The sequence below is a fragment of the Malaclemys terrapin genome, chromosome 4, assembly GCF_027887155.1.
Source record: "Malaclemys terrapin pileata isolate rMalTer1 chromosome 4, rMalTer1.hap1, whole genome shotgun sequence".
Lineage (NCBI taxonomy): Eukaryota > Metazoa > Chordata > Testudines > Emydidae > Malaclemys > Malaclemys terrapin.
The window spans coordinates 43,289,381-43,314,687 of NC_071508.1; the positions used below are offsets into that span (position 1 = coordinate 43,289,381).

At 42.1% G+C, this 25,307-nt stretch overlaps 1 protein-coding gene across 7 annotated transcripts in view; it reads left to right on the forward strand.

Annotated features, from left to right (window-relative positions):
* Positions 1–1,261: 1,261 nt before the first annotated feature.
* AP2A2 (adaptor related protein complex 2 subunit alpha 2) overlaps positions 1,262–25,307 on the forward strand; it is a 98,677-nt gene continuing 74,631 nt past the window's right edge. For all 7 annotated transcript variants that reach the window (XM_054027980.1, XM_054027982.1, XM_054027983.1 and 4 more), the window contains exon 1: positions 1,262–1,410. In XM_054027980.1, the coding sequence (XP_053883955.1) occupies positions 1,344–1,410 (67 nt within the window). In that variant the 5' untranslated portion in view covers positions 1,262–1,343. The remainder of the gene's footprint in view (positions 1,411–25,307) is intronic.

Here is a 25,307-nt window from a genome sequence, read left to right on the forward strand (position 1 = left end):
GGTCGGGAGTTTGGGGGGGGGCTGTCAGGGGGGCAAGGGTGTGGAGAGGGGTTGGGACAGTCAGGGACAGGGAGCTGTGGGGGCTGTCAGGGGGCAGGGGTGTGGAGAGGGGTCGAGGCAGGCAGGTAGCAGAGGGGGTTGGATGGGTCAGGAGTTCTGGGTGTCCTGTCGGGGGCGGGGAGCAGTTGGATAGGGCATGGGAGTCCCTGGGGGTCTGTCTGGGGGCGGGGGTGTGAATATGGGGTGGGGGTGTGGATAAGGGTCGGGGCAGTCAGGGGACAGGTAGGGTCGTAGGGCGTTCTCAGGAGGGGGCAGTCAGGGGACAAGAAGCAGGGCACCTTAGATAAGCGGTGGAGTTTTAGGGGGCAGTTAGTGGCAGGGGTCCCAGGAGGGGGCAGTCAGGGGACAAGGAGCAGGGGGTGTTGGGGGTTCTGAGGGGGGCAATCAGGGGGTGGGAAGTGGGAGGGAGTGGATGGGGTGGGGCAGGGGCGGGGCTAGCGTGGGGCTCCTCCCCCCCGTGTCCTCTTTTTTGCTTGTGGAAATATGGTAACCCTACTTTAGCGCATCTGGCATCTAAATATCTTGCAATGCCAGATACAACAGTGCCATGCAAACACCTGTTCTCACTTTCAGGTGACATTGTAAACAAGAAGCAGGCAGCATTATTTCCTGCAAATTGTAACCAAACTTGTTTGTCTCAGTGATTGGCTGACCAAGAAGTAGGACTGAGTGGACCTGTAGGCTCTAAAGCTTTACATTGTTTTATTTTTGAATACAGTTTTTTATACATAATTCTACATTTGTAAGTCAACTTTCAAGATAAAGAGATTGCACTACAGTACTTGTATGAAGTGCATTGAAAACCACAATTTTTTTCTTTTTTACAGGGCAAATATTTGTAATAAAAATAAATATAAAGTAAGCACTGTACACTTTGTATTCTGTGTTGTAATTGAAATTAATATACTTGAAAATGTAGTATACATCCAAAAATATTTAAAATAAATGGTATTCTATTACTAACAGCGTGATTAATGGCACTTAATGTGTTTAATCCTGCGATTAATCGCGATTAATTTTTTTTAATCGCTTGACAGCCCTAGTTATTAACTAAATAACCCTCCTTGACTCGCCTTCCCCGTCTCCACGCAGCAGGGGGCGCTGCGGGCCCCTATCTCACAGCCTCCCTCCCCCCACCACCTTGTTTTGCCTGCTGGGCCGGCGGGCGGGCCCCACGCGCGCCTGCGCAGACAGGCGGAGGCTGAAGAGCCCGAGTGCGGAGGAGGTGGTGGTTGTAGCGGTTCCGTTTTGCTGACGGCCCCGGGCTCAGCTGCTGGGCCAAGATGCCGGCCGTGTCGAAGGGAGACGGGATGCGGGGCCTGGCGGTCTTCATCTCCGACATCAGGAACTGTGAGTGCGGCCGCGGGGCCGTGCTGGGAACGGGGGGGGGGCTGCGGGGCCGTGCTGGGAACGGGGGGGGGGAGTCGCGCTTGAGACGGGGGTAGCGCGGGGGCCGCCCCGGGAGGGGGCCCGGTCCGGGGGAGCTGCTGCTGGGGGAGCAGGGGCTGCTGGGGGGCGGCTGTGCTGACGTGGGGAGGCCGATTGCAGCGGGGGTTATGCTGGGAGGGGCAGGATTTGTATGGGGAAGGGGACTGTGCTCCCTTACGTTAAAGGGGGTGTCTTTGGGAGCCTGTACAGTCAGGGGGCAAACTAGTCTGTGTGGGTGGGCTTGGACGCGGGGTTTCTGTGATGGTGATGTCTCTATGTGAGTGGGTTTCTGGCCCGTCCTTCTGCCCCCTCCACGCATGCTTGTTTTGAGAGCTCCAAGCGCTGCGGCGACCTGGGGCTTTTTTCTTATTGACTTGTGGTGAGGGTGACAGTCTCATTGCATGACGGCTCCTTCCTAGTTCCTGGTTGTGTGGGTAAAACCTGGATTGGTGTGGGGGTTATTCCAAGCCTTTAGTTGTCATTTTAGCCAATGCAAAGGAGTGCAGTGTGGGTTCAGGAGGAAGACTCTGGCCTTGTTCCAGAGCAAAGGTTGTGGTAGTGGAACTGAACTCTGTCTCTAATTTGGTTTAAACAGGTACAACACCCCCCTCATCCCCCAACCATTCTCCGTGGACACACTTAAATCTACTTTACAATAGGGTTATATCAATTTAGCTTAATTCAGGATGTTACTGAACTAAGCGAAATCAATGTCCGTTGTAGGCCACTTTAATTTTGCCCACACAGGGTGTTTGTGCCAGTCTAAATTGTTTAAAAAAAATCTGTTAGTTAGACAAGTGTAACATGTGCAGACAGAGCTTTTGTCCCTGATCTTTGAGAAGACCAAAGGTGGGGTGAAAAGAGTCATGAAAAGAAAACTGTGTGGCTGAGGGTGATGGCAAGGGAGGGGTTGTGTGTGTCAGAGAGAGGCAAACACACATACTCTGCTGTGTCTGATAAAGGGAAAAGGTGGGGGAGGAGGAGAGCATGTTAGAGAGAAGCCTGAATTCTTTGAGTTCTTTGTGTGACCTTGGGAATTGGATTAATATTAAGCACAATGGTAACTCTTCTTAAAACGTTTGCAACCAAACACTGCAAGTTCATGAGAACTCCTGAGCACAGAATTAGTCATTGTTGATCAAATGTCACTCAGATTTTCAATGTGTTAAATAAACAAAACTAACACTAAAGTGCTAACTTAGGTAGAACTCTTAGAAGAAATTGCCTGACAGTGTCACTTTAATATTCCTCCATGATACTGATGAACTAATGGGATCATTGAAACACTTTATCATTCTTTGAGTATATCTAATTTGCTTGGATATGGGATTGTGGCTTGTGCTACATATATACAGACTAGATGAGAGGCAGTATGATTTTTCACAATCAGAACTGCACAAAATGAAAATTCCATGGCCGGAAGAAATTCAACTTTGCTTGCAGTTGAAGATGACTAGAACTCTAGGAATCCATGATAACTAAAAAGCTGGTGCCCACTTCTGCAGCTGTAACGATTACCTTAGTGTTCCATATTGATAAGATGAATCTAAAATGCTGACCTGGCATTCTATAGTTTTCCTGCCTGGACACAGCATAAAGAAAAACCCATACATTTTGCACGATGAAGACAAAATGCAAGCAATGGTAATAGAGGCAGAGGTAGGGGTGGAAGAAGTGACTTAGTTGGAGTGTGTATAAGGGTAGAAATGGGGGCAACATGGTCTTCAAGTAATTGTAGATGTATCTATTATATAAACAAGGCAAGAAGCAACCTATTGTATGGTGGTGACATTTAGGATCCTTAGCCTGCAAATGGAGAAGAAAGATGGTCCAGTGGCTAGGGCACTAGCCTGGGACTTGGGAGATCCAGGTTCAATCTCTGCCACAGACTTCCTGTGTGACATGGGCAAATCATGTAATCTATCTTCCATTTCCCATCTGTAAAATGGGGTTAATAGCACTTCCTTACCTTACAGGGTATTATGAAAATAAACAGACTGATTGACCATGGTGCACTCAGATACTGTGGCAGTGGATGTTAGGCAACTAGGAGAGAGATATCTAAGATCAGCCATAAGCAGATTTTCTTATTTTTTTCATTTGGTGGGCCCAACTGTATATTAAAGATTTCCTGGAGAAATGCAGAGTACTATGTTAATTCTGGGAATATGGTGACATTTAACATCAAATATAATGGCTGTCATTCTTAATACTGCAACCATTGATTGTTTTCAAGTGGTTGTCCAGTAGTGCTGCTATTCTGTTCTTCATAAAGATTGGTTATGATAGTTCACACTCTGAGAACATGTACATGTTCCTATTATCTGGGCTGAATTAATGGACCGAAAGAAAAATCAGTTAGGTGATAATGGAACCCAGAACAGATGAAACATACAAGAGAAAATTAATGGTCTCACCAGTTTTTCCATAATTTGGGCTCTTGATTTAGCCCTGTTAGTTTTGCACAGGGACTTGAGTTTGGAGGATATATCACATAGTAATAAGCTGGAGAAACTTGAAACTTGTAAGTGTCTTGTAATATTGTGAATCAAGTCTAGGCTCTGTGTGCCAAGACACTGCTAGGATGCTAATAGGCAGACATCCTGAATGTCATCAGCCTTAGAAGGACCCAGCTGAAGAGAAATAAAAAGGCCTTGCTTGCATTTGCTGCATGAACTAGGTTGGCAAAATATTAACTTTATTACAAAATATTCACCCTCTCATTCTTCAGGCAAGTTTTTTTCTTACTATACAGATGCTGCTATAAAATGAAAATAATTGAGCTCCTTGTTTATATCTAGTGACTTTCTATCACAATTTTCTCTAGTATATCCACTATCTGCCACTTAGACATTGTTTTCCTCAGTTCTTAATATAGAACCCTGTATTATTTTGTTTTCTACTACTAAGCAAAATGTAATACAGAATTAAGTGCATAATTAAAATGAAGAATGCCTTGACAACTAAAGCAGAGCAGTAATGATCACTTTAAGTATTTAAGATATCACTTACCACCGTTCAATAAAATAGAAGTTGATCCAATAAAAGATATTACCTCACCCACCTTGTCTATTACTTATTGGTGTCAGTTACAGTAATGTTTACATAGAGTTGTCCATAGTGGACTTTGTTCTTCACCTCTCTGGGGTTTCCCAGCTTTGCATACTTTTTCTTTTCTTGTAATCCTCATCTTTGTGGCTATGACTGCAAAAAAGTGGCTTAGTAACATGTTATGAAAACAGCAAAACTCAGGTTCAGCCTTGTTTTCTGGAAGGCAGTTCTACTGAGGTGGAGAGGCAGACTGGATTGAGTACTTTTCTCTGGATATTGTAAACGTCAATATGAGAAATGCTTGCATTGTTCCTTAGGAGTGCAGCTGTGTTTGGTTGCGGATGAAACTGGTTGTGAATTAAACTCTGTAGTTAGGCCCTGTCTATGGAGGGCCTTAAAGATTAAAACCAGGGCTTTGAATTCCTACTGGAAGTGAACTGGGAATGTGTCGTTGCGGCACACCACCATCGTAATATTTTTTCATGGGCCTTTCTTGTTAAGGACAGTAAAGTCTGTGTAAGATTGATTTTACATTGCCTACACCCTCATCCACAAACACAGTGAATTATAATAATCCAATCCAGAGGTGACTTGCACAAATCACTATGGTCAGAATTTCATCCTACAGGAAAGAACATAATTTCATAGGAACTGGAGACAGGAGGGTTTTCTCACCACTGTTTCTGCCTGGATATCCATAATTAATTATGAGTCCAGTAGGACCTTAGGGACTTGTGCTGTATTAACAAATATAGATCAAATGCTGTGGTGGAAGTGGCATTGTCTTGTAGTTTTTTCAGCATGCATTTTCCCTTTTCAGTATTGTGAGTTCTGTCTTGTTTACGTTCAGTTTGAGTCAGCTCTTTTTCATTCAGGTGCTGATCTCTTAAAAGCATCACAGTGTCTTCGAGGGCAGTGATTTCTTCTGGTAAGAAGTTGAGATAAAGCTGATGTTATGAGCATGTAGTTGGCAATGGAACTTGTGCCATTTTGTAATCTCTGCCAGTAGTCAGAGTATGCTAAGATGTCACATCTTAAATTTAAGCCTGATTGAAGGGTATAGGATGTCAGTGAATGTTAATGTTGGAATTTGGTTGAGTATTCTTGTGATCCTTGTCAAGGAAAAGGAGATTGGAAAGAGGTGGAAGCTGAAGAGACTGTCCTTCATTGTGCCTAGTTTCATGTGCCCTTAACTGACTATGGCATGTTTAGGGAGCTTTAAATGTTGTCAGTTTGTCAGTAGGCTCATTTACTTTTTGGGTAAAATTTTCAAAAGTGCCTAAGTTTAAAAAAAAAAAAATAAAAAAAAAATTAAAGAACAAGGATCTGTTTTTGCAAGTAGTGACACAGGCATTACTTAAACTTTCCAGTACTTCCTGTACATGATTGGGAAACTGGAGGCTGCTGCCCTCTGTTCTAGTTTGAATCTTCTGACTTCTGGAATTGGTTCTGTACTTAGGGAGGGGGAGTGGGGGGGAATCTGTACACCAAATACAACTAATTCTACTTAAATGAAAGGCTAAATATCTGACACACTTATTATCTTGTGCATAAAGCCCACTGGCATTCTGGGTTTCAAACTAAATTTCTTGGACTTGCATTTTTTAGTGTAGATATTTTTGTTAATACAATTTATATTCAGGTGGAAAGGTTGCAAGCAAATAAATTAAGTGGTTGTTGAAACATTACTTTTGTAACTGATTCCTTCCCTGTTATCACAAATAACATTACTTGGATTAAGTGTGTTTGATTTTTATTTGTTAGTAGTTGCAACTCCTGGATTATGGAGAATGGAGGATTGGCTCTTTTTGCAGGTGCCATCACTAGCAGTTGAAGAAGGGAGGCTGTCAGTCCCGGGGGCCTCATAGCATTTCACAGCTAGACACTTGAGTTAACTCAAGTGCACAGACCAATTAACTTCTAAATCTCTGCTGGAAGCGTATCAATAGATGTTCCTCCTGGTGTTGGAACCTGGGCTCTGAAACCCGCCAAGGGGGGTGAGTTTCAGATCCTGGGCTCCAGCCTGAGTGAAAATATCATCTGTACTGCTATTTTTAGCTCTGCAGCCCAAGCCCCATGGGCCCAAGTCAGTTGATTTGGAATCTCGGAGTATGTCTACACTGCAGTTACACACCCACGGCTGGCCCATGCCAGCTAACGGGCTGTTTAATTGCAGTGTAGACATTCTTGCTCAGACTGGAGACCGGGCTCTATGATCCTGTGAGCTGGGGGTCCTGAAGCTTAGGCTGCAGCCCTAACCTGAATGTCTTCATCACAGTTAAACATCCCCTTAGCCCAAGCCCCAGGAGCCCGAGTCAGCAGGCATGGGCCAGCCATGGGTTTTTAATTGCAGTGTAGACGTACCCTTAGAGACTGGGCCAGCAGATTGGTTTGTTGTCTCTACATGCTATATTTAACAAATGCGTTCTCAGTCCCCTTACATGTATTTGTGTAATGGTTTACAAAATTCTTTGTATCTTTTGGCTTCACTGAAATGTGCTGAGTGTTTTACGTGCACTGTCAGGATGTAAACAACTTTTTTATTTGGGGGAGCTAGAGTTAAGAAATAAACTAGCTGTTGAATATCACTTCAGTGAGTAGTTTTGTACCACAAATAAATTTGTCCACTGCTAATAAAGTGCAAAAGGAACTTTCGTTCTAAACTCAGTATTTTCTTTATTCGGCTGGGAGAGCGGGAAAAGCCCCCTACTGGGTGTACCAATACTGTTGAAAGTTCTAGTAATCATTAATTTCTGCTTTAGACTTTGTTTCTAAGTTTCAGAGCCACTTAATTGAAACTCAAGTATCAGAGGGGTAGCCGTGTTAGTCTGAATCTGTAAAAAGCAACAGAGGGTCCTGTGGCACCTTTGAGACTAACAGAAGTACTGGGAGCATAAGTGAGGTTCTGACCCACGAAAGCTTATGCTCCCAGTACTTCTGTTAGTCTCAAAGGTGCCACAGGACCCTCTGTTGCTTTTTAATTGAAACTGTTGGTAGAACTTTTAAATAGCAAACACAGTGGTGGAGGTGGGAGAGCAGGTTGCTTACATTGAAATCTAGTTTTTTTCCCTTAATGTTGTCATTGTTAAGGTTCAAAATGGCACCAAAAGTCTTCCTGCATGGAAAATTTCTGCCTGAGCAGTTTAAATTTGGCAAGGTTATAAGCAGCTGAAAATAGTTCTTAAAATGCCTTTAGTTATAATTTATTTTGATTTCTAAAATACATAAAAGGATACATAAAAAAATCCAGTATCTTTTATCTGCCTTATTCAAATATAAACCCAAGGTCTGAAGCTATTACAATGTGTAAGAGAGATTCTTGATCTTTCTAAAATAGAGATTGTTTTCTTGAAACAAAGTGGGGAAAAGGTCTGTAAGATGTCTCCATGCAACTGGGGAATGCTGAAGGGGGCAATCACATCACTAACAGAAGATAAGAATTAACTTTTTGCAATGCCAACAATTATTGAGCCCAAGAGGAAAAAGGTTGGTTTTTGGGGGAGAAGATGGAAAAAGGTGCAGAGCTGAAGTCTGAGGAGAAGTATTAAGAGTTTGTATCAGTAGCTTTACTAAGTTACTGCATTTTGCACTGTTGGATGCCTCTCACATTGTGTATGAGAGCAGAGGCTAGCCCTAAAAGGGCTGTCTGAATGGTTAGCTGTTCAGTATTTTCTAGACATAAAAGATGGGTATGTAGATCAATGCGCTGAGGTTCTCTGAAGCTAATTCTAGGCAAACTCCCAGTGCACAAAACACTGAATATTATAGTAAACAAAGTTCTTACTTTAATGTATCTGTTAAATGTGTTCTGTGCACAACCTCAAATCAAAATAGTTCTTTCCACATTAGAGCCCTTTTACTAGAGTAGGCTGGCCAATATAAAAAAAAAAATAATTCAAGAAAGTTATCCAATGAATGTACTTCTGATAAATTACTGTACCAAATAGTGGTGTGAACTGACTACCTTAAGCCCCGTCTCTGAAAATTTTTAGGGAAATATCCCACTGGTCTAGCACCAGCACAGCTCCATCAGTGCTACCAATAGTGGGTAAGTTGTTGTAGACCTCCCACTGGCATTTTTACCTCTGGTGAGAGATTACAGTAAATGCCTGTGGCTGGTCTATATTAGCACTAGTACCAGTTGAGCTGCAATACTGGGGGGATTCTCTGAAATTATCATTGTAGATCCAGCCTTACTGAAAAAGGTAGGCTTAAGGTAGGTACTTACATGGCCCATGACACTTTAATATACAAACACTTCACAAATTAATTAACCCTATAAAATTCCCTGTGAAACAGGAAAATATCTCTATTTTACACTTTGATGTTGCAGTCTATATGGTTTTATAAAAATATGATAAGTGAATATAATGTAACTGGGATATGGTTCATGCAAAAGGTCTCTTGCAAGGTATAATTACAAAGCTTATAATCTACTGCGTGTGATCATCCTATTTGTATAAATGTACCACTCTTGTATCTGAAACGAGAAATATGAAATATAACTCTGAGGGCCTATTGTAATTATGCAAAGTGTGGGTCATTAATGGATTGTTTGGAATCTTGATGACTCCCATTAACCAGGACCGTTGTCTGCAGATGGCTGTGTTTTACTGTGAGTCTTCCTGTATGTGTGTGTGCTGGCAAGTGGGTAATGAAGTCTTGCAGTGACATGTGATCATGTCACCTGATCTGGAATCCATCTTTAACCTGGTGCTTTTCCAGTGGAGGGGGGGACCCAGAGGTACAAAGGGTTCCCGCCTTATGCAAAAGATATATAAAGGGGTGGAAGAGAACAGAGGGGGAGAGGAGCCATCATGAAGAATCCCCTAGCTACCACCTAAGCTGGAACAAGAGCTATACCAGGGGAAAGAATTGTTCCCAGGCCTGGAAGGTGTCCAGTCTGAGGAAAAAACTTCTTGAAGCATCTCTGAGGGTGAGATTATCTGTATTCAGTTTGATTAGACATAGATTTGCATATTTTATTTTATTTTGCTTGGTAACTTACCTTGTTCTGTCTGTTACTACTTGGAACCACTTAAATTCTACTTTCTATATTTAATAAAATCGCTTTTTCCTTATTAACTCAGAGTATGTATTAATACCTGGGGGAGCAAACAACTGCATATCTCTCTATCAGTGTTATAGAGGGTGAACAATTTATGAGTTTACCCTGTATAAGCTTTATACAGGATAAAATGGATTTATTTGGGTTTAGACCCCATTGGGAGTTGGGCATCTGAGTGCTAAAGACAAGCACACTTCTGTGAGCTATTTTCAGGTAAACCTGCAGCTTTGGGGCAAGTAATTCAGACCCTGGGTCTGTGTTGGAGCAGACGGGAGTGTCTGGCTCAGCAAGACAGAGTGCAGGAGTCCTGAGCCGGCAGGGAAAATAGGAGCAGAGGTAGTCTTGGTATACTGGGTGGCAGCTCCCAATGGGGTTTCTGTGATCCAACCCGTCACATACACTTGGTAAACCATGACACAGCTTAATCCCTAAGGTCATAGTCTGTGGCATAGCTATGAATTGTACTTTTCTTCTGAGCCCCAATTTGGTGCCTTGACCACAAGAGCATCTTGCCACAATTAGTTTATATTTCTGTATCCTACCATCTTCACCGTAGTTGCTGAAATCTGGAGTTATTCAATTGGTCTTGCATAATGAGGAACCTTCTCTGCTAATTTGTTCTGTATCCTACTCTTCAGAGGAGATGCTGAATCTCCTATCGTCCTAGCAACATATTTGAGGCTACCATGGCTATTCAAAGATCTCAATCTTCTCCCAGGAAACCAATGTATGTGGAACTGTCACATGAAAAATAGAGCCTTTCTACACAATTAACTTCCAGAGGATCCATTTTCAGCATGATTGTACACTGTCAGTGTACAAATGTAGTTATGCAAGGGAGGCCTTAAACTACAAAATGTCTCCCTATACTTGAGAAGGGGCTTCTAGTACACAGTTAATGTATTTGAATCTTAATTGTTTGAGTGATAATGATCCTTTACAAGTGATTAACATGATGTACAGAATTTTCTTTTTCTTTATTTTTCCCCCCCGTGACGTTCTGGGGAATAAGAAACTGGGTCTGAACTGAATTTTGGATTTTCATAGGATATTAAACATAGGATTACCAAATCTGCTCACAGTGGTGCCTTCTAAATGAATAACTGATATGAAAAATACATTTACTGGTTAAATGGATTGAGTTATATGTAGTAAAAAAAATGCATATATTGGAATAAAAGATCTAAGACTTCTAGACGGAACGATGCTTTAAGGATTACTGAATTGATTACAAGCGACAAGTCCAGGAACAGTTTAATCTCATGATTGTCATTTGTTGCTTAAGTTTTGGAGTGATAAGATGAGCTTTGTCTCTGTCAAAGTAACTTACTGCCATTAAAACTAAGACAGCCCTTTCTAGAGCATGGCATAATGCAATGAAGTGGTATATAAACATCTTCTGATATAATCCTGACATATAGTGTGCCTAGCTCCTCTATTGATTTGGCCAGTCAGTTTAATTTTAAACTTGACATAAAATGATCCCATCAAATGTGCTTAAGTTGTGACCTGATCCAGATTCAGACTTTGAATCAAATGAGAAGTTACAACACTCCAAAAAAGGTAAATATTTACATCTGTTTTTCTTCCCAAACCAGAAACTCAAGTTATGCAAGTTATCCACACAGTCTCTTACCTTCTTTGTCCCCTGCAGATATGTTTAACAGTGCAATTTTAAATGTTCGCTCTTGTTTAAATGTAAATTTTAGTGGTGACAACTTGAAGAAAATTCAGATAACTTGCTTGATATACTGACAAATGCCCGGTCATTCTACAACAACTACAGAAGTTAAATTATAAGGATGATTTTGTACTACATTATAAAGCAGGGGGAGGGTTCTTAAGAGGATATGTGTATCTATCACTGTCTGGTTGTAGCCATGACTCCTCACCCCCTCTTGATTGCTAATAAAAATGGAAGTTCAAGTTTTCTGTGGAAAAAAAAATAAACAGATTACAAACAACTTGTTGCCCAAAACAATGCTTCTACTCTCTTCCTTTGTCTGATTGGTCTTACAGAATCTATTTTAACTCTGGATATGATAGGTCTTATGATTTAGGTGATGCAAGGTATTGAGTAAGAAGCTCTGAATAGAATAGTGCTACATCTTCATTTCATTAATAGATTTAACAATAGTAGACAACAAATTATGTCACATCTAAGGAATCCAGCTTTAGATCACATGGCCTCTGAAATGTGTGTTTTACTAAGTTTTGGACCATTTCATGGAGACCTAGATTTCCAGTTCAAATGGAAATCAACCCATCTGATTTCAGAACTGTGGGATAATGTAGTTCTCCTTCAGAATCCAAATACTTTTAATGTGTTTTAAGGGCTTATGTACACTGTGGGGTAATACACTGTAAGGGAGGGTGATTTCTAAAGCGCACTAATGAGCTGCGTTTTACTTGGTCCATGTAGACTCTACTGGAGCGCAATAAATGTTCTCTAGCATGCATTAATGTAGTATTGTTTCATACAGCACTATGTTACAGTGCATTAGACTAGGGAACCTGTAGTGTGCTCCAGTAAAGTCTGTGTCAACCAATTAATGCACAGCATGTCAGTGCTGTTGGGAAGTCACTTCTCCCTCTCCCCCACAGTGCATTACCCCACTGTGTAGACAAGCTCCAACTCTAATATATTATTGCAACACTCTGTACTCTTGCCACAGCTATCTTTGCAAATGCTTGCTGTTCTTACTACAATTGTTTCTGAGATGCAAGAGTTTGTCTTCCTATAGTACATTGATTCTGTTGCTCAGTTATCAGAAACGAGGCACAGTTGGAGAGAGTAGCATTTCAGCTACTTAATCTTGACAACTGGATCTGACATGCTTTTCCTGCAAAAGCAACATTCCATCTGTTTGGTAAGGGTGCTAATGGTGAACGGTGGTGCTGAGAATCGCTGCTGAAGGGTTTTTACCTTAACTGATCTGAATAATGTAGGTAAAATAGTTAAGTTTGAGTTAAATTTGTTCCTCCTTTCTTAGACCTATTGGGCTTCGGCAACATGTGGCTGTACAGGCCAATGCTTTAGAAATAGCTATCAGCACTTTGAAGGCACTCCTGGGCAGGGCGGGGGGTGGGAGGGGGCAGTATTGCAAGACTGGCTTCATGCTTAGAATCGTCAAAATAGGTTCTTAACCATACACAGAGAGATTTAAGTTTAACAACACTTACTTATCTCCCAGCCACACAACTCTTCCAAATGGAACTACTAATCTCCACCCTGAAAGTGAAGACCGTTAACAGCCATATTTTTGCTATGGAAAGTTGTATTCCATTGCACTTCTTTAAAGTGCACTGATAACCCAACCCAAATACAGCACCATCTTGATGGAATGTACCTAGACAAGAAAGTGAGAGCTGTTCCTTGAGACACAGGAAACATGAGACTTCCATTGAACATTTTTAAATAAGTTTTTTCTCTTGAATTTTTTGCTTAATGTACAATCCAGGAAAAAAATGCCAACAGCTTGTTTTTAGGCATACTTTGTATCTTCTGATGCTATTCCCTGTGTCTCCAGATGCTGCTCATACTTTTCTGTCTTTTTCAGGCTTTTTTTTTTTTCCCAAACTTCTCCCCAGAGTTTAGTTTTAAACCTAGATTATCTGTCCCCCACCAGATTTCATACATGCATTTTCCCCCTACCATGTGCTGAAACGGGACAGGTGTCAAATCCCTTCAGGACACTGTTTTTATACCCACCGTGCCTTGAGAATGGTGTTCCTCTGTGTCTGGTTTGCACATGGGAAAATGGGCGCAATGTGGAGGAGAAGCAGAAGAATGTAGACTGAATTAGGGGAGTGCACACTGAATTTTCCCTCTGGCAGAAGACACCAACCCAGTGTGTATCCTTTGTGGTACTCACCCAGGGGCTACCACAGTCAGTGGAAGTCATTGGTAGAACTGCTTTCAAGGAGCTGGCAGTGGGGAACAGTGTGAGGTACAAGCTTCTCACAGGATCCTTGAGATTGGCCAGTTTGGGACCAACCTACTCCTTGGGTGGAAAAAGAGAGAGGAACTCATTGAGGTGAGTAAAAGTCTCCTTGAAGAGATTTCACTCCTTCCTGTGAAATAGCATGCATGGGAGGAACAGGGCTTTAGTGATCACATATTTGCCTAATTAACAAAAGAGAGACTGGCTGTATTTCAGCTGCAGCGTTAACTTAGGTTTACACTTGAGTATCTTTGAGTGAGTAGCCATGCTGCAAAGTAATGTTCTACCTGTTTGTGTTAGCAGCTGACAAGTTGTGCTAACTTGAGCTGTAGGGCACGGTGGTGCTGGCGTCCCCCGTATGGGAGACCTCTGTGACATCGCGGTCTTCACGCACGCCTTCCGCCTCCTGACGTGCCCGGACGCCAAGGTGAAGAACGTTGCAAAGACCGCCCTACACGCCGCCACCGAGAAACGAATCGGCAGACCTCCCTCCTACCGAGATGTGGCCACCTTCCTGAGCGGCTCCCTGGACGGCGACTTCGCCCGGGACAGAGGCGATCTCGCCTCGCTGTGGACCCGCGTCTGCAATGCCACGCGCCGGCTGGGAAAGCGACTGTGCTGCCGCTGGGAATGGAACAAGGAACGGCAGGAGCTGGGAGTCCCGATACCGCGGATCGGAACGGAGGACAACATCATCGTCAGCCCCGGAGCCAGAGGCGTGCTGGAGAGATCCCTGAAGGTCACTGTCCACGCGCTCTCCGTGGACACCCTGAAGAAAAAGCCGGACCAGGGTAAAGTCTTTGAAGTAACCAGCAAGTGGGACTCCAGTAACCACTTCCTCCCCACAGGCAGCTTCACCCGGTTCGCCGACTGACGGTTCATCCACCGCGCCCGGCTGAATTGCGTCCCGCTCGACGGTGCCATCCGCCACGGGAACCGGGACAAACGCTGCAGGAAGTGCGGGTACGTCAACGAAACCCTGTCCCACGTCCTCTGCTGCTGCAAGCCCCATGCCAGAGCCTGGCAGCTACGCCACAACGCTGTCCAGGACCGTCTAGTGAAGGCCATCAACCCGCGTCTGGGAGAGATCACTGTCAACCGCGCCGTCCCCGGCACCGACAGCCCGCTGTGCCCAGACATCGTCGTCACGGACGAGGTTGGAAAAAAGATCATCCTGGTCCACGTAACGATTCCGTTCGAGAACAGGACCCCGGCTTTCCGCGAAGCCCAAGCCCGCAAGCTCGAAAAATACGTTCCCCTGGCTGACACCCTGCGGACTAAGGGCTACGAGGTGCACGTCGACGCTCTGCTCGTTGGGGCCCTGGGTGCCTGGGACCCGTGTAACGACCGCGTGCTGAGGACCTGTGGGGTGGGCCGTCATTACGCACGGCTCATGAGACGCCTAATGGTCTCGGACACTATCCGTTGGTCCCGGGACATCTACATCGAGCACATCTCCGGCCACCGCCAATACCGAGAGTGAACTGGGGAGACCTCGTGCACCCACACACCCCCCTGCTGGACTTTATCCCCTGAACCCACCAAACCTAACTGAATCCCACCACGTGAGGGTCACCCCATCCCCATTACCCAGCCCACTTACTTATACCCATGACTGTCTCTACTTCCTATATGGGTGATAGACCCTCACTGCTTATCGACTGTTTCCTGATCCCGCCCACCGGTTACCCACCCCTCATTGGGGACATTGCAGTCTGTATATACTATGTGTGCTGCCCAACCCCAAAACACCAACATACCCCTACACTCTGTATGTTACCCCCAATGACCAATAACTGACGCTTCAAACTTTCTGTATCATTTATTTTTTAAATATGCCTCCTGTCAGGCTAGCCAGTTCAAGATAAAAGCACCACCACACTGAAGCTGCAGGTTCTTGTGTGTGAATAGGACTCAAGTTAATGTGAACACTCAAGTTGCAACTGAAGTTAAATTTGTAGTGAAGACAATCCATCTGAAAGCTTTCCCAGTTTTTTAAATACTATATAATGTCTATTAAATGATTTAGTCTTGTAAAAGATCACTTTTGCTTTCCTCTCTTCCTCTGCCTATCTTTTTTTTCCTCAGTTTTCCTCCTCTTTCCTTTTAATGTGTTCTCTGCTTCTCTTTCTCCTACTGATTTTAATTTTTAGTATAATAGTCTAGGGGTCTAGCAGAAGCAGTAAAAATTAAAGCTCATTTTACTCTGGTGCTGCCAACAGCACTAACTAGGAACAGCAAAACTAGAACTTGCATGATTCTCCTTGGGAGATTAACCTGGAGAGGATATCTGAAACATAACCTGCATTTCTGAACAATAATCTTCAACTGTTGTTATAATTTTATCCTCCTTTTGTCCTTTCCTCATGAATTCTGAAGATTTTGTTTCTCAGTGGATGCTTACTCATTAGGGTAACAACTTTAAGAGCAAGCTTTGAGCCTGAATCACTAGCATCTATTTTATAACACAGCTAAAGATTTATAGGGGTTTGATGGACCTACTATGTATATCTGACTCCTCTGCCCCCCCCCCCCAACTTTGTTGCAGTAAACTGTATTACCATCATTATCTACTGGCTTTGAAATATGAGGCCTGATGGACCAAAATCTGGGCCAAGTTAACAGATGCTTTTGTGGACTGTTACTGAGAAGATGCAGCTAAACTACACTAACTTCTGTTTTAATCATGTCTGAACATGCTTATTGTCATCCCCAAATTCCTCTGAAATAGGCAAGTTTAGAAACTGCAGATAAACAAGGAGAGTACATGGGCAAAGCCAGAGTACTTTTCATAGCTTCAGATGGCATTCTGTAAAATAATCTTTTTGGAGTAGTGTAATAATGTAGCATTGATCATAGAGATGTTGCCATACCGTTTGTAAGAGGCTACATAATCGTATGAATGTGTTTTGCTCCAGAAATGTGACTACTTAATTGCTGATTAGCGAGGGGGGAAATAATTTATTGGTGAATAATGCAGAAGTGCAAGAGTAGAAGCTTTAGGCTGTTTTCATCGGGGTGTTTCTTTCTTGAAGCTGTGATTTTTACAGTAGGAATGAATGTTTCCTTAAATTAATCTACCAGATGGAGTTCAGATGTCCTAAAAATAGCCAGATTTGAACTTCTTATGGTAAATTGGTTTCTCTGGATGTTGGAAAAGTTGTACACGTAAGTGTTCGGTGTGGGAGCATTACATTCTCACTGGAACTAGGAATTCTGTTACATAGACCAAATTGTGGCATATCTCACTTGTGATGATGTACTAGGTACCAAAACAGTAGACATTTCAACGATCTCAGGAGTAAAAAACAAACACACTGTTTATAAACTTGCACTGAAATATTATGTGGGTCATAATTCTCATATATGGATAACTTTGTGCCATTTGTGTTTAGTTCAGTTCTTGCTGTCTTTCACTGGCTATCACAAAAGCAGACTAGAGGATATTGGGGTTCTTTCACTGGAAAACCAGTGTAAACCTGAGAGCTTTCTATTGATCTGAATAAGCTAGCATGCTAGTCCCCATCTGTTCACTCGAGTGTTTCCCAAAAATGAAGTGGAAGACATTTGGCACCACATTTGAGGAAAACAGGTTAGAAAAAGAGGAAAGGACTCCTCTTATTTTGGACAGAAATTCATGGTTATGTAGTAGCACATATAAAATGTCCATCATCATAGTCTCTATTAGATTAAACACCATCAGCAACTATGACAGGTTTCAGAGTAGCAGCCGTGTTAGTCTGTATCCGCAAAAAGAACAAGAGTACTTGTGGCACCTTAGAGACTAACAAATTTATTAGAGCATAAGCTTTCGTGGGCTACAGCCCACTTCTTCGGATGCATACAGAGTGGAATAAATATTGAGGAGATATATCTCTGTATGTGTGTATATATATCTCCTCAATATTTATTCCACTCTGTATGCATCCGAAGAAGTGGGCTGTAGCCCACGAAAGCTTATGCTCTAATAAATGTTAGTCTCTAAGGTGCCACAAGTACTCCTGTTCTTTCTATCAGCAACTATGTAACTACCCTACCTATGAATGCTACCTGCTCAGGGCAGGATTTTCAAAGGCACCAGGTGCCCAACTACCTATTGTGCCTTTGGAAGATCTGCCCTATAGCTGTTCAGAAAAAGATGACTTTTTTGGTCAAGCTTACTCCCTGCAAGTGCAGGATGTAGTCTAATGATTCAGGCCCTAAGAGGACGCTTCTATAACCTACTACACTTAATATATTAGAAAGAAGTCACTTGCACTGCATAATTTTGTACCTGAACAAAACTTAAGTAGAGTGTTTGTTTTGTTTTTGTTTTTTGCATGGAGGTTTACTACTTTGTGTAGGTGTCCTTGTTCATTTGACTCTGGCTCGAACATGTGATAGACACTAAGAGATCTGGGACCAGTTTGAATTCATCTGAAGGGAACGGTATGTTAGGATGCTTGCCCATGCTGTTACTGACAAAATCAACCATCCCAGATAATCAGTGGGATGTACCCCAAGTTCACACTTATACCACATAAGGGTAGGCATGCTACAAAGAAGATAAGCACCTTGCAGGCAGCTGCTACAGGGTGCTATAGGTCTGTGTAGTCTGTCTGTCTTTTTTTTTTTTTCTTCACCCTGCTGTGCCAGATAACCAGCTGCATGTCGGATTAGGGAGAGGAGGAGGGTGGAATTGACATCATACTTCATGAAGTTAATGACATTCTCTGTAGGGAAGGGTTACTGTAGTTTTGGCATCAGTGTTCTTCCATTGCTGATTAAAAGGAATAGTTTTCACAGTGTATTGGTGCCAGAACTATACAGAATAGCAGATCAGCAGAGCATACAATGGGTACTTTAACTACAAATTTACCTGAACCTTTCCATCAAAGTGCAGAGTTGCCATTTAAAGGCAGGTGAAATGAGTAAAAATAATTTTTATTTATTATACTAAAACTTAGTATAATAGCCATGCTGACATCAATGAGTTACTGCAGGGGGAGTTTTTAAAGCCTGTGTCCACTGTCAGTGGGGATCAGGAATTCAGGACTTCCTTGTTTTCAATCCTGTGCTTGGTTCACGAGACCATTCTGCATCATACTTTTGAGTGCCTTTCCTTTGGCCCGAAAATCACATTAAGTGGTCAGCAGAGTATTTAGCTGAAATGGAACTAGTCTCGGAGTGTAATTCTGTGGGCAAGTTGATTGAAATGACACCCCCCTTACCTTTCTTTCTTAAAAATCTGTGGAATCATAATTTCAGTAGTGTCACTCTGCAGTGTGGTGGGGGAACGGGAACTTACTGCCTTCCTTTCCTCCCGCCCACCCGGCTCCCAGGTCCTCTAGTTGGTGGAAATTTTGATAATATAATTTCATTGGAAATGGGCCGAGTTGGGTATTATTCGAAAGTCCTTTCTCCCATGAGTACAAGGGTACCAAACAAGACAGACCTAGACCAATTATGTAGATGTATATTTTAGAAAATATTTAAAAATCAACATCTTTTAATTATACTTTAATACAGGCATGTCAGACATGCAGCCCTCACAAGTTAAATTGTGGTCCTCTGCTGACAGCACTGTTACCAGTTAATGCTCAGAACATGATGCCTGGTGACTTTTTTTTTAATATTCTAGATTACTATAAATGGAATGAGGGCTTCAAGTTGATTTGCCATCTTTGGCAGAAAAGAAGCATATTAGTAGTTTTGATTATCACTTTGTTTATTATGCCAAAAGAGTTGTAATGAGGCACTGGATAAAATGTCAGCACCCAGCCATAAATTAGTGAAATCCATCTGTAAATGGTATGCACGTACATTACATAACATAATTACAATCCCTAAGCAATTCATTATAGAATCCTTGTTTTTACTTGGGTCTTTATCATTTTTAAGGCATCAGTGGGCAGACAGAGTACCAACTAGTAACTAAATCCTTGGAGAGTACTGCTGCAGAGGCCTGGTTAAAAACAGCACTCAATGGCACCTTATGTGCCCCCATAAACTGAATTTGGCAAAATTGGAAAGGCAGTACATTAGGCATTAGGAAAAAGTTGAAGATGCTGGGACAGATGCCAGCTGTGGGCAAGACTCGTCTTATGCTATGTCCCCGGCAAGCATTTTGAGAGGAACACCAGCTTCTTCTATAGGCTCTGTCATCTACCTATTACAGTTAAGATGGTGATTCAGTAAGATGCAAATCAAAGGAAGGTAAGCAGAAATTCAAAATTATTGTGGTGTTCGGCACTTAGGTCTTAAGTGGTCCAGCTGAATGCCAACCATAAAGATCACAAAGTAAAGAACCAAAACAGTATTCATAATATCAGAGTAAAAGCAAAAATGTCCTACTACAAATATCTTACAGTCCAAACCATAGTCCAGTAATAAAGGTTGTACATAAAACATCCTGGTGTTCAGGGTAGCTGTCTGCATCTAATATTTTCTGGAAGCTGCTGTGATTCTATATTAGTTTGTTTAGGAAATAAGTTGTACAATCTCTGGAGAACTAAATGGCAAAACAGCCCCCAGATAGGCCTTGGGTGTGTGATACAATCATTAATCTTGATGAATGAAGCCTTTACCATATCTAGTGTATATTCAAAGCCAAAGCTGCTCCTTGGCACCTCTTTCTTATGAGCAGCAATATTAAAGCTAGCAAGTTTGGATTAGAATTTCTACCTGCAGCATGTGGACAGTTTTTTAGATAAAGTACTGACTTCAATCCCAGTGCCTTTAGCCTTGTCTTCAGGAAAGGAAAATGTGCATCTCTTTGAGAACTGTAGGATAATAGCTGTTAGGTTGTGTAAGCTTCCTAAGAACACTCCCTCTTAGCAGAGAATGAGCTGCCAAATTAGGGTTAGTGGGTGCTTAAAGTTGCATCTCCTTGGAGGGTTCCATCTCTGCAGATATCTATGGAGGAAGTTGCCTGGGCACCTAATTAAGGAAAAGGGGTTCCAGTAAAAACCATTGGGTTAGGAAAAAAACTCCCCCTGCCTCCTAGAATAGTACACTGCAGAGAGCAATATCTTGGGTTCCAATCAAGGTCTTCATTCTAATTCTTAAACCCCATAGAACTTTCTTCAGTTAGTTCTTAAACACTCTAAAACTTTCTGTAATTAGCTCTAATTAAGATCATTACTGGTCACTAAACTCTACTTTCCACACTCTGGAGTTAATCTGCATTTTACTTTGGCATTAAATGCATTATATATAACATATCTAACCAAATTCAGGTGTTGAGACTTGCATTGTTCAGCTTTACAGCCAAGTTTATTAGATTCAGTAGCTGGAGCCATCCCTGCACCAAGATGTACCTCCTTGCAGTTGGTGATTAAAGAAAGCATTGCAAGGAAAAGAGCTGTTCTTAAACATTCTTAAGGCCCTGAAACGGCTTGCAGCCAGATGAGCCAAAGCCAGTTGGAAAAACAAAGGAAAGATCATAAGAATGAATGGCTTTGTGCAGCTGAGAATGATCCATCTGTATTAGAGCCTGCATGTGTGCACCTTGGGCATGAAATGTAGCATGAGCAATTTGCATTTGTCCATGAAATGCATGCATTTGCTTAGTGTGGCAATGGCAACAACTAACCTTACTGGAGCAGCTCACTTATTTAGTAAGTATTAAATAATGAACTAATCAAAATATATTAAAAACTCTGTCTCAGAACCCTGGTTTCTGCCAAGCTGATGTCATATATCTGAAACGTCCTCTAAACGAATAAACCAAGAAGGATCAATCCATCTCTTGTCTAACTCCTCCCGTCTCATTCATCTCTTGTCTAACTCCTCCCGTCTCTTCTGCTCTACTGATTTCTAGTAAATCTAGCTAGTTCAGATTAGGCTGTTTTAGATAATTATAATATTTATCTGATTGTGGGCTTATTTACTGTAAAAAAAAAATCTATTTACAGTAATTCTCATTCTCAAAAGCATTGTTTTTTGACCGCCTGTGTTCTTCAGTGGTTTTATAATTACCCTCCAGCTTCTGGAAAAGAGGTGGTAATCAAATCTAATAGTACATTGGTGGAGACTGAACACATTGTACGTATTGAAGGAGGGCGGGTGGCAGGCTGTAAACTGTTAAATTCTAAGTCTGGTAAACTGCCAAATCCAGTTAAATAACTGATTTGAAAGTATAAAGGATGCTGTTTGCCACTCTGCTGACTGAGGTGCTTGAGTTGACTAGTGTTAGTTCTCTCAGGTACTGTTCTCAGATGCTTTGAAGACGTGCAGCCTCAACAACACTCCCGCAACATCTGGATGTTTGCTTAGGCATTGAAGCAAATGCTGAATCAATGGATACTACAGTAATCAAACAGCAGGCCCACTTATATAAAAACAATTTTGATGTATATGGTTAAATCACACAAAGATCACTTCTAACTTCCTGATAGTAATACCTAAATACAAAGGTCTCGAGCTACTCTTGATCTCATTGGTTGGCTTGGACCTGTTTCAGTAGCTTGTCCTCCAGAGACATGGACCTTGGTGAACTTGAGCTCAGAGGCACGTCTAACCACTGGATCACCCCATTTAGCAATTACTTACTGTGATGCTGTATCCATCTTTTGTCCATGACAATTGACTTGCTGGCTTTCCTTTTCAGCTTCAAATCTTGGGGTAAACCTAGAAACTAGGAAGACTGAAGTAACTAAGTGTGAGGGAGAGGATGTACTCTGAATTGACATGGATACCCTTTACATTCCTGCTTTGGCTGTGCTTGAGTCTATTCTTATTTTCCTGCACAGAAGTATTTCCAAAGCCCATGCAATCATAATTCAGCAGTTCTAACTTGCTTGGCTTTGCAACACTAATATTCTTGTAATATAGTTTTTTGTATGCAATTTCTCTCTCAAAAAAGAGAAATTTAATGGCAACTGTAGCAACACACTTCCATGTGGCATTGGTAGGGTTTGAACTCTGGGCTTTCAGCGCTGCAGCATAGCTTTCTCTCATGTGAACTCAAAAACAAACATAAGCTGGCATGAGGAGTAGATCCTCCTCCTTTAGACCAACTATAAACAGAGGTAAAGCGGTGGGTTAAATAAGCATTTTACAGAAAGTATCATTAAATGCACAAATCTGGTAAATTCTGTGAGGCAGCATGGCTAAGTGCAGAGACTTTGATCTGCCACATTTAGAGGTGTGTTTTACTCCCAATCCTATTTAACTTTTGTGAGGCATGAGACCCTGCTCACTAATTAAGAGTTGCGATGGGTACCCAGAGGCTATCAAAGCAATGCAGAGGGTTAAATGCACTGTACTGATGAAATGTTAAAGGATTTCACTTAAATCTTAATTTCTTCACTTTGTCAATTTTAATCTGAACAGTAGCAAGATCTTCTAGTTCTGAGTTGCATGAGCCACTAAAGTGAAAGTTGATTGCAGTAAATTTAGAAAAGTCGCAGAAGGCACAACCTGCTATCTTTAGTTTTGAGTGTAGTAAGCAAAAGCAGCATATTTATGATCTTGTGGCTGTTCTCAACCACAGCTGAAGCTGAAGTAGTGGTACAGCTGTAAAAGGAGTAATGCCAGGCAGACATTTACTGTAAGCAGCAACAGTGGAGCCACCACTTTTCCCTCGAGCCACAATAACTTACTGTAGTAGTCTGAAAAAAATACACTCAAAAGCAAATCCTGTGCCTTTTTTGATGCCATGAATACAGAGGGTTCCCGGTATACATCTCCCCCTTACCTGTTGTTTTGGATATCTGTCGCTCATCAATGGGGGGGAATCTGTTCGATTTACGTTGGTCTAGATCTGCATATCATTGTTTGCACGGATTGGGACCGACATGAATTGGAACACATTCCCCTATTGTACGGTACTGTATTTGCGTCCTCCGGCCACATTCAAGGCTTATTACCTACAGAGGATGTTCTCCCTGCTGATTAAGGAGATGGCAGGTGAAGGAAAGTCCAGTATAAAGGAGTTTTGGAAGTCCTACAATATCTTGAACGCCATTTATACATTGACGCGTCATGGGAAGAGGTCACTTCGCAATGTATGAACGGCATTTAGCGCTGTGCATGGCCAGATGCTGTCCACCGCTTCATGGGATTTGATGCCGTTCCTGGTCTCAAGCAAAGTATTGTCAAGTTGGCAAAGGATGTCTGCTTCAAGGAGGTGGAGGAGGATGATGTACAGGAGTTGTTGCAGTCTCTTACTGAGCAGCTGACAAACGAGGAACTAATTGAGCTGGACCAACAACAGATATCCAGAGAAAGCAAGGACGATGATGACATAGAGCAGGAAGCCAGGAGTGTGACGACAAAGAATCTCTCCCATTTCTTTGGATTGCTTGATGAGATGATGGAAATCTTACAGAGCGGTGATCCTTTTCGTGAATGGTCTGCCAAAGTCTCCAGGGCTCTCAATGATGCAGTGGCTTGCTACAGGGAGATCTATCGTTCAGATTCATGCAGGAGAGCAGATGTCGATAAAATCCTTTAAGACTTCTGCAACCAAAAACCCAGCCACAGAAAAGCCAACCCAAGAAAACCCAGTCGCCACCCCCTACTTAAATTTCATGTAATGGACCGTGTTTTATACTATGTTACTGTTATTTACTGTATTAAAATGTTCGATGTTTGAACGGTATTAGTAGGGTTCTACATTTTATTCTATGTTTTATGTGTAAAATGTGTACTGTATAACCTGTCAGTGTAAAAGGGTACACTGTTTAGGCGAAAAGAGCATTGTCAAAGGCGAGTGTGGTGAAGTTGTGAATGCATTTCTCCCCCTTCCCCCTTATTCCATTATTTCTTTATGGAGAAAAATTCCCTGGTATACGTCATTTCGGTATCCATCGCCCTTTCCAAAAATGCAACCCCAGTGTTTATAGGGGATTCCCTGTATGATACATTCCAGGGACTTGTTCTTTTGGCTTTGAGCCTTCTCAAGCAAGATGCAATCTGGACACTTCTAGCTGAAGTTAATAAAAGGGAATCCTCCAAAGGCAAAGAAAAACATGCCTCCATGCTAAATTTGACGTGTGTATTTCTCTCAGTTGCCCGGCTAGTATGGATTTAGAAGCCGATGAATTCAAGTGACCTTTTGTGAAGATGGCTTTCTGGACAGTTATTAAATGGTGTGTAGCTGAAAAGCAATTGCCTAGTCCTTCCCTGTAAGAAAAAACAGGGAAGGGACTGCAGTGTTCTACTCTGCAGAGCAGCTCATTCTACAAAAATACTACACTAGTGTCCAACAAATTCAAGAAGGAATTACTGATTTTATGTCCAAGGCATTAATGTAGCTGAAATCATCAAAATATGTTGACCAAGCAGATGACTTGGGGATTAGTTATGAGTTTGACTGTTGCCGGCCCTCTTACATGAGGAATACAGTAAATACTGAAGCAACTTGTTGGTAGTATAGACAGAGTTGCATCAGCTGCCTTGTTTGTGTTTTATTAATCTCCGTCTGAGAAGACATTTCGTTCATCATACTTTATGGCCTGGAACAATTTATATACTTTGCCTTAGGGCAGGTTTTTGGCTACTGTTGACAGGGTTTTATATAAATTCTGGACTCTGCTATATATTTGTGGGTACATTGACTTTTTAACGGAAACGTTAAGGATTTGGGAGAGTTCTAGCAATGTAGACTAGAACACTGTGAAATAGCCATTTTTTTTTCTGCTGAGAATGTAGTCTGGTAGGTTTTCTTTTCTCCCCCCTTCATGCATTTGTGATGCCAGCAACCCTTGAAGTATTTTGGTCCAACTTTCCTTATGCTTAGATACTTTTGTAGTCAACTGCCTCTAGAGAAA